The 12,865-nt window shown below is 41.9% G+C and overlaps 1 protein-coding gene across 1 annotated transcript in view; it reads left to right on the top strand.

Annotated features, from left to right (window-relative positions):
- LOC139749422 (BTB/POZ domain-containing protein 7) overlaps positions 1 to 12,865 on the top strand; it is a 409,317-nt gene that overhangs the window by 56,587 nt on the left and 339,865 nt on the right. Inside the window, exon 2 of the mRNA XM_071663268.1 lies at positions 1,791 to 1,871. Coding sequence (XP_071519369.1) covers positions 1,801 to 1,871 — 71 coding nt within the window. The 5' untranslated portion in view covers positions 1,791 to 1,800. The remainder of the gene's footprint in view (positions 1 to 1,790; positions 1,872 to 12,865) is intronic.

Here is a 12,865-nt window from a genome sequence, read left to right as displayed (position 1 = left end):
GCTTATCTTGCTTATCTTAATAGCACCTAGATTGTTATGAATGTAGATCAAAACTTCACTACCTACCCTGTATGAATGATCTTTTGTAAATAGTGTGTATCTAGGTATCGCTAACTCTGCGATTAAGTTTTATTCTTAGTTTACCCACGTTTCTGAGATTGCAATAGTGTTAGGTTTTTCAGAACTGCATTGGATATAAGCTCATTGCATTTTGTAAAGATGCTCTGGGCATTTGTGTATATTAAACGAATTTTCCTTGGAGTTGATTTCTGGACTGAATTTGCCTTTTTTTTTTTATCACTTAATGTTTGCATGTGCAACAGTGGGAGAGAGACAATTCTCCATTTGTTTTGGGTTCACTGCCTTACTCTGACCTTCCCTGCGCTTGACCCTACCAGCCATGTTCTTAAAAGTTAACTGAGAGTTGACCTGTAGCTGTTAACCCACTGCTTATACTGCCAGAGTTGTCCCCAACTGACCCTGCTTGACCTTTCTTTGCTAATTCCTCTGTCTGTGAGGTTACTGCTAATCTCCAAGGATCCCTGCCATCAAGACCCCATCCATCTTCTACTGCTACCTGTATAGTAGTCAAACTGTTTCTCAGATCTCTTTCACACTCATGTTCCCCCCATGCCGACCCACCCTCCACAGCTACCCCCTCACCCTCCCTCATTCTCCTAGCTCCTTCGGTAGCTTGACCATGATTTGCTTTCCTAAGTAGTTTATCTCTATCAAAGATAAGGCCTATTGTTCTCATCTAATACACTGCCAAGGTGGGTTTTCCCTGTTACATTTAAGTGAGGACCATCCCCAGTGTACAGAGATCTGTCATGAGTAAAGTGGTCCCACAGGTCTATACTAAATACACTATCATCCACCCTACAGAGAGAATCAATTCTTCTGTTTATTCCCAGCATTCTAATGAGGATTCCATTGCATTACTCATGAATAAGAGAACGAATGTGAGTGAATGCGGGTGGTCTGTCTGTCTTTGCTCCTGGCACTACCTTGCTAACCAGGGAAACAACGATTAAGTATAAAATTATTTTATGTTCCTTGGCATTCTTGAAAATTTAATGACTCTGTATCTTCTTCATTGAGAGGCTTTCAGGCTCAATACATTTTCATATATATCTGTAATTTGTTGCCATGGGTAAGTTTTTAGATATCTTTGTCCTCTTTATAGGCTACATAGCTCCAGTTCTTTCTGGCTTTGTGTTAGCTCGTATATTCCGTTCCCTTAGTTCTGCCTTTTGAAGTGCTTCCAGATTCTCTCAACTTTAATTTTTTACTTCTGTTTGTCTCTGTGGTGACCTCATGACACATTAGTTTTTTGTCTCTAGTAGTGAAAGTTCTTGAAATTATTCAACATTTTTTAAACAGCTTAATAGTGCTATCTTTTCAATATATTCTCTGAATTTTAGTTTCTCATGATGACATCCAAATCTATCTTTGTTTCACTTTTATCACTTTCTCTATTGGGCCTCTTTATGCCTCTCATCCTACTATTATTCCTCTGTTACTGTGCGACATTCATATCCATTCATTTCAGTATCATATGCCTTTGTGATGTTCTTGATACTATTATCTTATAGACTTGTATCACTCACCTCTGTATCTGAGAAGAGAGAGATACTCCACAGATTGTTACTGTCTCTCTCTCTCTTCCAGTTCACCCTCAAGTTTTCAGTAATTGTTCTGCATGTTTAGAAGCTTTTTAGTATTGATTGATACTGTATTCAGTGTTATATGAGAGATTTAAATGAAAATCTAACATTTTTTTTCTACAGGTGACTGTGCATGAAGAGGATGGGGGTCAACGCATCATGTCAGGCTGATGCGGGGGTCGGTCCTCAGGCCATCTTCAGCGCGTAAGTCATCATCATTATAATATTTTCCTTATGTTTTGAGGAAAGTGTGGTTTAATTTGTATCCTCTCTGTTTTGTGTGGAGTACTCATACTTTCTTGGTATAGTATTAACACTCATGTTCCGGTTGTGTATCGTGTATCATTTTAAAAACATACTCTTATTTTTCATCATCTGCTTTGAAAATTCATTGAAAATCTTCTGAGCCATTCTATGCATCACAAAGTTCAGAATGTACATCATATTCAATGGAAAGATGAGTGGGTGGAGCATAATGTCTTTGGGAACTAAGTTTATGCATCTCAGCTGTTGTTCCCACACCTTAGTAAGTGAAAGTGCACCCACTTCTCATTTCATGTTTATATTGATTTGGGGGGGATTTTAGTGACATTATGTGTTGCCATTTATAATGGATTCTTTCCCTATCATGAAGAAGTAAAAGAAGAAATGTTTCAGTCATTGGTTGAAAAGGACCTCAATGGAGAGTACAGTTTGCTTATTGTCTATGTTGGTGGTGTAATTGGTGATGGTAGGTGTGCAGTTGGTGGTGGTATTGGGGGTATAGTGGTGGTGATGTTGGGGGTGGAGTTGGTGTTAGTAATATTAGAGGTGGAGTAATGGTAGAGGTGAAGCTGGTGATGGAGTTAGTGCTGACAATGGTGGTAGAGATAGTACTGATAGTGACTGGTATCAGACTTGGTCAGTGTGTGTGTATTGTGGAAAAAGGATATAATTCACTACATGTGAAACCCATGCCTAAGTTTGTACCATGGCAGGGATAATCTGATTATTGTAGAATAAAGATTAATGTTGAATAAAGATTGACATTTATGAAATAAAGGAAAACAAAGGATTTGTAAGCCAGAAAGTGCTAGTGAGTTTGACTGGGAGCATCTTAACATTGGTTCTTCCCAGGTGATGGCACTAGGAGATGTTTCCTTACTCCAAGGTTTTCAAAGTAAAGTGAAAGAAAAAGGAAAAGCATAGACTGATACTGCATATTTTCTGTAAATATGCAGACAGTGGTACTCAGTTATTTTTGTGAAATGTTGAACAAAGTGAGTGAAGAAAGTCTGTCAGCACTGCACTACCTCAGAAGAGCCATAAACTTGAATGCCTGTGGCACCCAGGACCAAGACACTTGTATCTACAACAGGTATTTTTCAATAATCAAAAACATGATGCTAAGTTGGGAAAACAGGAATGATGAATTAGTTGTTTTAGATTACCATATATAGTGTGGGAGGTAAGTTGCTAGAAGCATTGAGAAGTTTTTACCAGGTATGTATGGCATGTGTACGAGTAGGAAGAGAGGAAAGTGATTGGTTCCCAGTGAATGTTGGTTTGTGGCGTGGGTGTGTAATGTCTCCATGGTTGTTTAATTTGTTTATCAGTGGGGTGGTTAGGGAGGTGAATGCAAGAGTTTTGGAGAGAGGGGCAAGTATGCAGTCTGTTGTGGATGAGTTTGGTAAAGTGTGTGAAAGAAGAAAGCTGAGGGTAAATGTGAACAAGAGCAAGGTTATTAGGTTCAGTAGGGTTGAGGGACAAGTTAATTGGGAGGTAAGTTTGAATGGAGAAAAATTGGAGGAAATGAAGTGTTTTAGATATCTGGGAGTGGATTTAGCAGCGAATGGAACCATGGAAGTGGAAGTGAATCACAAGGTGCGGGAGGGAGCGAAGGTTCTGGGAGCATTGAAGAATGTGTAGAAGGTGAGAACGTTATCTCAGAGAGCAAAAATAGGTATGTTTGAAGGAATAGTGGTTCCAACAATGTTGTATGGTTGTGAGGCATGGGCTATAGATAGGCTTGTGTGGAGGAGGGTGGATGTGTTGGAAATGAAATGTTTGAGGATAATATGTGGTGTGAGGTGGTTTGATGGAATAAGTAATGAAAGGGAAAGAGAGATGTGTGGTAATAAAAAGAGTGTTGTTGAGCGAGCAGAAGAGGTGTATTGAAATGGTTTGGTCACATGTAGAGAATGAGTGAGGAAAGATTGACAAAGAGGATATATGTGTCAGAGGTAGAGAACGAGGAGAAGTGGGAGACCAAATTGGAGGTGGAATGATGGAGTAAAAAAGATTTTGGGCGATCGTGGCCTGAGCTTATGGAAGGGTGAAAGGCATGCAAGGAATAGGGTGAATTGGAATGATGTGGTATACCAGGGTCAGTGTGCTGTCAATAGATTGAACCAGGGCATGTGAAGCATCTGGAGTAAACCATGGAAAGTTTTGTGGGGCCTGGGTCTGGAAAGGGAGCTGTGGTTTCGGTGCATTACATGACAGCTAGAGATTGAGTGTGAATGAATGTGGCGTTTGTTGTTTTTTCCCTGTGCTACCCTGTGCACGTGCAGGGAGAGGGGCGTGCTATTTCATGTTTGATGGGCTGTCGACGGGAATGGATGAAGGCAGCAAGTATAAATATGTACATGTGTATATGTTTTTTTTTTTTTTTTTTTTTGCCGCTGTCCCCCGCATTTGTGAGGTAGTGCAAGGAAACAGACGAAAGAAATGGCCCAACCCACCCCCATACACATGTATATACATACACGTCCACACGCAAATATACATACCTATACATCTCAATGTACACATATATATATACACACACAGACACATACATATATACCCATGCACACAGTTCACACTGTCTGCCTTTATTCATTCCCATCGCCACCTCGCCACACATGGAATACCATCCCCCTCCCCCCTCATGTGTGCGAGGTAGCGCTAGGAAAAGACAACAAAGGCCCCATTCATTCACACTCAGTCTCTAGCTGTCATGCAATAATGCCCGAAACCACAGCTCCCTTTCCACATCCAGTCCCCACACAACTTTCCATGGTTTACCCCAGATGCTTCACATGCCCTGATTCAATCCACTGACAGCACGTCAACCCCGGTATACCACATTGATCCAATTCATTCTATTCTTTGCCCGCCTTTCACCCTCCTGCATGTTCAGGCCCCGATCACTCAAAATCTTTTTCACTCCATCTTTCCACCTCCAATTTGGTCTCCCACTTCTCCTCGTTCCCTCCACCTCCGACACATATATCCTCTTGGTCAATCTTTCCTCACTCATTCTCTCCATGTGCCCAAACCATTTCAAAACACCCTCTTCTGCTCTCTCAACCACGCTCTTTTTATTTCCACACATCTCTCTTACCCTTATATTACTTATTCGATCAAACCACCTCACACCACACATTGTCCTCAAACATCTCATTTCCAGCACATCCACCCTCCTGTGCACAACTCTATCCATAGCCCACGCCTCGCAACCATACAACATTGTTGGAACCACTATTCCTTCAAACATAGCCATTTTTGCTTTCCGAGATAATGCTCTCAACTTCCACACATTCTTCAATGCTCCTAGGATTTTCGCCCCCTCCCCCACCCTATGATTCACTTCCGCTTCCATGGTTCCATCCGGTGCCAGATCCACTCCCAGATATCTAAAACACTTTACTTCCTCTAGTTTTTCTCCATTCAAACTTACCTCCCAATTGACTTGACCCTCAACCCTACTGTACCTAATAATCTTGCTCTTATTCACATTTACTCTTAACTTTCTTCTTTCACACACTTTACCAAACTCAGTCACCAGCTTCTGCAGTTTCTCACATGAATAAGCCACCAGCGCTGTATCATCAGCGAACAACAACTGACTCACTTCCCACTTTCCAAGCTCTCTCATCCACAACAGACTGCATACTTGCCCCTCTTTCCAAAACTCTTGCATTCACCTCCCTAACAAAACAAATTAAACAGATTAAACAACCATGAAGACATTACACACCCCTGCCGCAAACCTACATTCACTGAGAACCAATCACTTTCCTCTCTTCCTACACGTTCACATGCCTTACATCCTCGATAAAAACTTTTCACTGCTTCTAACAACTTGTATATATGTATATGTATATATGTATATGTATATGCAATTGAGTGGGAGATGTATAAAAGAAAGAGACAGGAGGTCAAGAGAAAGGTGCAGGAGGTGAAAAAGAGGGCAAATGAGATTTGGGGTGAGAGAGTATCATTAAATTTTAGGGAGAATAAAAAGATGTTGTTCGCTGATGATACAGCGCTGGTGGCTGATTCATGTGAGAAACTGCAGAAGCTGGTGACTGAGTTTGGTAAAGTGTGTGGAAGAAGAAAGTTAAGAGTAAATGTGAATAAGAGCAAGGTTATTAGGTACAGTAGGGTTGAGGGTCAAGTCAATTGGGAGGTGAGTTTGAATGGAGAAAAACTGGAGGAAGTGAAGTGTTTTAGATATCTGGGAGTGGATCTGGCAGCGGATGGAACCATGGAAGCGGAAGTGGATCATAGGGTGGGGGAGGGGGCGAAAATTCTGGGGGCCTTGAAGAATGTGTGGAAGTCGAGAACATTATCTCGGAAAGCAAAAATGGGTATGTTTGAAGGAATAGTGGTTCCAACAATGTTGTATGGTTGCGAGGCGTGGGCTATGGATAGAGTTGTGCGCAGGAGGATGGATGTGCTGGAAATGAGATGTTTGAGGACAATGTGTGGTGTGAGGTGGTTTGATCGAGTGAGTAACATAAGGGTAAGAGAGATGTGTGGAAATAAAAAGAGCGTGGTTGAGAGAGCAGAAGAGGGTGTTTTGAAGTGGTTTGGGCACATGGAAAGAATGAGTGAGGAAAGATTGACCAAGAGGATATATGTGTCGGAGGTGGAGGGAACGAGGAGAAGAGGGAGACCAAATTGGAGGTGGAAAGATGGAGTGAAAAAGATTTTGTGTGATCGGGGCCTGAACATGCAGGAGGGTGAAAGGAGGGCAAGGATTAGAGTGAATTGGAGCGATGTGGTATACCGGGGTTGACGTGCTGTCAGTGGATTGAATCAGGGCATGTGAAGCGTCTGGGGTAAACCATGGAAAGCTGTGTAGGTATGTATATTTGCGTGTGTGGACGTATGTATATAAATGTGTATGGGGGGGGGGTTGGGCCATTTCTTTCGTCTGTTTCCTTGCGCTACCTCGCAAACGCGGGAGACAGCGACAAAGTATATAAAAAAAAAAAAAAATGTTCTGGAAGGAGGTAAATAAAGTGCGTAAGACAAGGGAGCAAATGGGAACTTCAGTGAAGGGCGCTAATGGGGAGGTGATAACAAGTAGTGGTGATGTGAGAAGGAGATGGAGTGAGTATTTTGAAGGTTTGTTGAATGTGTTTGATGATAGAGTGGCAGATATAGGGTGTTTTGGGTTGAGGTGTTTTGGTGTGCAAAGTGAGAGGGTTAGGGAAAATGATTTCATAAACAGAGAAGAGGTAGTAAAAGCTTTGCGGAAGATGAAAGCCGGCAAGGCGGCAGGTTTGGATGGTATTACAGTGGAATCTATTAAAGAAGGTGGTGACTGTATTGTTGACTGGTTGGTAAGGTTATTTAATGTATGTATGACTCATGGTGAGGTGCCTGAGGATTGGTGGAATGTGTGCATAGTGCCATTGTACAAAGGCAAAGGGGATAAGAGTGAGTGCTCAAATTACAGAGGTATAAGTTTGTTGAGTATTCCTGGTAAATTATATGGGAGGGTATTGATTGAGAGGGTGAAGGCATGTACAGAGCATCAGATTGGGGAAGAGCAGTGTGGTTTCAGAAGTGGTAGAGGATGTGTGGATCAGGTGTTTGCTTTGAAGAATGTATGTGAGAAATAGTTAGAAAAGCAAATGGATTTGTATGTAGCATTTATGGATCTGGAGAAGGCATATGATAGAGTTGATAGAGATGCTCTGTGGAAGGTATTAAGAATATATGGTGTGGGAGGCAAGTTGTTAAAAGCAGTGAAAAGTTTTTATCAAGTATGTAAGGCATGTGTACGTGTAGGAAGAGAGGAAAGTGATTGGTTCTCAGTGAATGTAGGTTTGCGGCAGGGGTGTGTGATGTTCCATGGTTGTTTAATTTGTTTATGGATGGGGTTGTTAGGGAGGTGAATGCAAGAGTTTTGGAAAGAGGGGCAAGTATGAAGTCAGTTGTGGATGAGAGAGCTTGGGAAGTGAGTCGTTGTTGTTCGCTGATGATACAGCGCTGGTGGCTGATTCATGTGAGAAACTGCAGAAGCTGGTGACTGAGTTTGGTAAAGTGTGTGGAAGAAGAAAGTTAAGAGTAAATGTGAATAAGAGCAAGGTTATTAGGTACAGTAGGGTTGAGGGTCAAGTCAATTGGGAGGTGAGTTTGAATGGAGAAAAACTGGAGGATGTGAAGTGTTTTAGATATCTGGGAGTGGATCTGGCAGCGGATGGAACCATGAAGCGGAAGTGGATCATAGGGTGGGGGAGGGGCGAAAATTCTGGGGCCCTTTGAAGAATGTGTGGAAGTCGAGAAACATTATCTCGGAAAGCAAAAATGGGTATGTTTGAAGGAATAGTGGTTCCAACAATGTTGTATGGTTGCGAGGCGTGGGCTATGGATAGAGTTGTGCGCAGGAGGATGGATGTGCTGGAAATGAGATGTTTGAGGACAATGTGTGGTGTGAGGTGGTTTGATCGAGTGAGTAACTTAAGGGTAAGAGAGATGTGTGGAAATAAAAAGAGCGTGGTTGAGAGAGCAGAAGAGGGTGTTTTGAAGTGGTTTGGGCACATGGAAAGAATGAGTGAGGAAAGATTGACCAAGAGGATATATGTGTCGGAGGTGGAGGGAACGAGGAGAAGAGGGAGACCAAATTGGAGGTGGAAAGATGGAGTGAAAAAGATTTTGTGTGATCGGGGCCTGAACATGCAGGAGGGTGAAAGGAGGGCAAGGATTAGAGTGAATTGGAGCGATGTGGTATACCGGGGTTGACGTGCTGTCAGTGGATTGAATCAGGGCATGTGAAGCGTCTGGGGTAAACCATGGAAAGCTGTGTAGGTATGTATATTTGCGTGTGTGGACGTATGTATATAAATGTGTATGGGGGGGGGTTGGGCCATTTCTTTCGTCTGTTTCCTTGCGCTACCTCGCAAACGCGGGAGACAGCGACAAAGTATATAAAAAAAAAAAAAAATGTTCTGGAAGGAGGTAAATAAAGTGCGTAAGACAAGGGAGCAAATGGGAACTTCAGTGAAGGGCGCTAATGGGGAGGTGATAACAAGTAGTGGTGATGTGAGAAGGAGATGGAGTGAGTATTTTGAAGGTTTGTTGAATGTGTTTGATGATAGAGTGGCAGATATAGGGTGTTTTGGGTTGAGGTGTTTTGGTGTGCAAAGTGAGAGGGTTAGGGAAAATGATTTCATAAACAGAGAAGAGGTAGTAAAAGCTTTGCGGAAGATGAAAGCCGGCAAGGCGGCAGGTTTGGATGGTATTACAGTGGAATCTATTAAAGAAGGTGGTGACTGTATTGTTGACTGGTTGGTAAGGTTATTTAATGTATGTATGACTCATGGTGAGGTGCCTGAGGATTGGTGGAATGTGTGCATAGTGCCATTGTACAAAGGCAAAGGGGATAAGAGTGAGTGCTCAAATTACAGAGGTATAAGTTTGTTGAGTATTCCTGGTAAATTATATGGGAGGGTATTGATTGAGAGGGTGAAGGCATGTACAGAGCATCAGATTGGGGAAGAGCAGTGTGGTTTCAGAAGTGGTAGAGGATGTGTGGATCAGGTGTTTGCTTTGAAGAATGTATGTGAGAAATAGTTAGAAAAGCAAATGGATTTGTATGTAGCATTTATGGATCTGGAGAAGGCATATGATAGAGTTGATAGAGATGCTCTGTGGAAGGTATTAAGAATATATGGTGTGGGAGGCAAGTTGTTAAAAGCAGTGAAAAGTTTTTATCAAGTATGTAAGGCATGTGTACGTGTAGGAAGAGAGGAAAGTGATTGGTTCTCAGTGAATGTAGGTTTGCGGCAGGGGTGTGTGATGTCTCCATGGTTGTTTAATTTGTTTATGGATGGGGTTGTTAGGGAGGTGAATGCAAGAGTTTTGGAAAGAGGGGCAAGTATGAAGTCAGTTGTGGATGAGAGAGCTTGGGAAGTGAGTCTGTTGTTGTCCGCTGATGATACAGCGCTGGTGGCTGATTCATGTGAGAAACTGCAGAAGCTGGTGACTGAGTTTGGTAAAGTGTGTGAAAGAAGAAAGTTAAGAGTAAATGTGAATAAGAGCAAGGTTATTAGGTACAGTAGGGTTGAGGGTCAAGTCAATTGGGAGGTAAGTTTGAATGGAGAAAAACTGGAGGAAGTAAAGTGTTTTAGATATCTGGGAGTGGATCTGGCAGTGGATGGAACCATGGAAGTGAATCATAGGGTGGGGGAGGGGGCAAAAATCCTAGGAGCGTTGAAGAATGTGTGGAAGTCGAGAACATTATCTCGGAAAGCAAAAATGGGTATGTTTGAAGGAATAGTGGTTCCAACAATGTTGTATGGTTGCGAGGCGTGGGCTATGGATAGAGTTGTGCGCAGGAGGGTGAATGTGCTGGAAATGAGATGTTTGAGGACAGTGTGTGGTGTGAGGTGGTTTGATCAAGTAAGTAATGTAAGGGTAAGAGAGATGTGTGGAAATAAAAAAAGTGTGGTTGAGAGAGCAGAAGAGGGTGTTTTGAAATGGTTTGGGCACATGGAGAGAATGAGTGAGGAAAGATTGACCAAGAGGATATATGTGTCGGAGGTGGAGGGAACGAGGAGAAGTGGGAGACCAAATTGGAGGTGGAAAGATGGAGTGAAAAAGATTTTGAGTGATCGGGGCCTGAACATGCAGGAGGGTGAAAGGCAGGCAAGGAATAGAGTGAATTGGATCGATGTGGTATACCAGGGTTGATGTGCTGTCAGTGGATTGAATCAGGGCATGTGAAGCATCTGGGGTAAACCATGGAAAGTTGTGTGGGGCCTGGATGTGAAAAGGGAGCTGTGGTTTTGGGCATTATTGCCTGACAGCTAGAGACTAAGTGTGAACGAATGGGGCCTCTGTTGTCTTTTCCTAGCGCTACCTCGCACACATGAGGGGGGAGGGGGATGGTATTCCATGTGTGGCGAGGTGGCGATGGGAATGAATAAAGGCAGACAGTGTGAATTGTGTGCATGGGTATATATGTATGTGTCTATGTGTGTATATATATGTGTACATTGAGACGTATAGGTATGTATATTTGCGTGTGTGGACGTGGATGTATATACATGTATATGGGGGTGGGTTGGGCCATTTCTTTCGTCTGTTTCCTTGCGCTACCTCGCAAACGCGGGAGACAGTGACAAAGCAAAATAAATAGAAAAATAAATATATGTATATGTATATGTAAGTAAACTTTGAAATGTATAGGTATGTATATGTGCATGTGTATGTGGGTGGATTGGGCCATTCTTTCATCTGTTTCCTTGTGCTACCTCGCTAATGCGGGAAACAGTGACTAAGTATAACAAAATGAAATAAGATAGATATAGGAAGAAGAAATATAGAATGAACATATAGAGTGAATAACACCAACCCCCTTTGGGGAACTGTTCAGGGGAAAAACAACTGTAATGGCTCACTGTGGCCTAGGGCTGTAGTTAAATAGACTAAGAATGCATGGGATGATAAATGATGAATAGGGGTAATTAGTTACTGCAGAGAAATTAAGGGAGGGTTATACAGAGGGTGAGAAAACTGACAAAGTGAAGAAGAGGAAGGCAACTTGATGTTTAATGAAAAAAAAATTGAATGTCTATGTACAACTGAGTTATAGAATTCATAACTAATAATAGTGGAAGTAATGAACTTGATAGTGGTGGTAATAATGAAAAAGATTATAATAGAAAATGAAATCTCAGAGTGCTAACTTTTGCCTACCATACCTCTCATTTGACATAGAAAACACAATAGGTGTTGACATGTAAACAGGGAGCATCAGTGTTAAGATTGTAAGTTAAAATTGCTTCATATGCAGGAATGCTCATCACTGTGCAGAACATAAACTATGACATGATCAAAATGTCAAAAGTGCTTTTATGGGCAAGCAGGCTGTGTTGTTTATTTGCATTGTCCTGCTTCTGACACATTTATTTTTGCAATTGGGGACATTAAATGGGAACCTGAGGAGGATAAAGAAAAGTTTGCAAAAGCACTACCCTTACTTTTCAACAAGTGGAAAAAGTCAAGAGGAAATCACACCAATCACAAGTTAAAAACTCAGAAATGGGAAATGCTATAATGGAGAGTGATGTAGGTGACTTAATTGGGCTTGACATGGCTTAGAGGGAGAGTCCACAATGGAAATTGATGACGAAAGCAGAGACTGGAATATTTCAATTAATTATGAGCACAGAGATACTGATTTGGTTATACCTTTTGAATTCTTCTGGGGTCTTCAGCCCACACAAGAGTGTTGCATTGGGCTGCTGATCAACTAAGCAGTTCGAAGCTGCAGCCTGCAGGCTCACATACCTCCCACTGCCTGGCTGGTTTGGTACGCAGGATACTTTTAAACTCCTTTACTCTGCATCCTATGGTATTTCATGTGATAGCAGACAAAATGTCGAAGAGTCTTAGGCCCCAGCCATTTAAGATGTTCTCTCTTTGTGCATATCATTCCTTTGCATTTCAGAGGTAATAGTTTACAAAGTCTTCCATGCTTGTCATGCCAGTAGGATTTCTGAATTTGTAGGTGTAGATGATGAAATCCCACCCCTGTCTGTGCTTGTTTTCCATGTGTAGATGATAATATACCTCTCCTGTCTGTGCTCTAAGGAGATTTCAGCCATTCATAGTAATTTGATTCCTTTATCGTATGAATTTGGGCTGTGAAATACCCCTGAACACTGTGATTCTAGTTTTGCTTGCATTGATAGAAAATGCTTGAAAACAGCCGTATCCACTTAGTAAAACAATTAGCACCTTGAATATCATCTTCACTGGCTCCTCTTGTTTTAGGTCCAAACAATCCAGCCCACCATCCTTTTGGTGGAAGTAGCTATAATTTTTATTGTTGAACGTTCACTGAAGATGAGGTTATGAGACATTTTTATTCTTAAGGTCTGCCGTATTGTTCAACTGGTTTATGATTGTGTCTATCAAGTATTCTGTGTTAT

This window comes from Panulirus ornatus, chromosome 7 (assembly GCF_036320965.1).
Source record: "Panulirus ornatus isolate Po-2019 chromosome 7, ASM3632096v1, whole genome shotgun sequence".
NCBI classification, from domain to species: Eukaryota; Metazoa; Arthropoda; class Malacostraca; order Decapoda; family Palinuridae; genus Panulirus; species Panulirus ornatus.
This window is presented reverse-complemented; position numbering and strand designations above follow the sequence as displayed.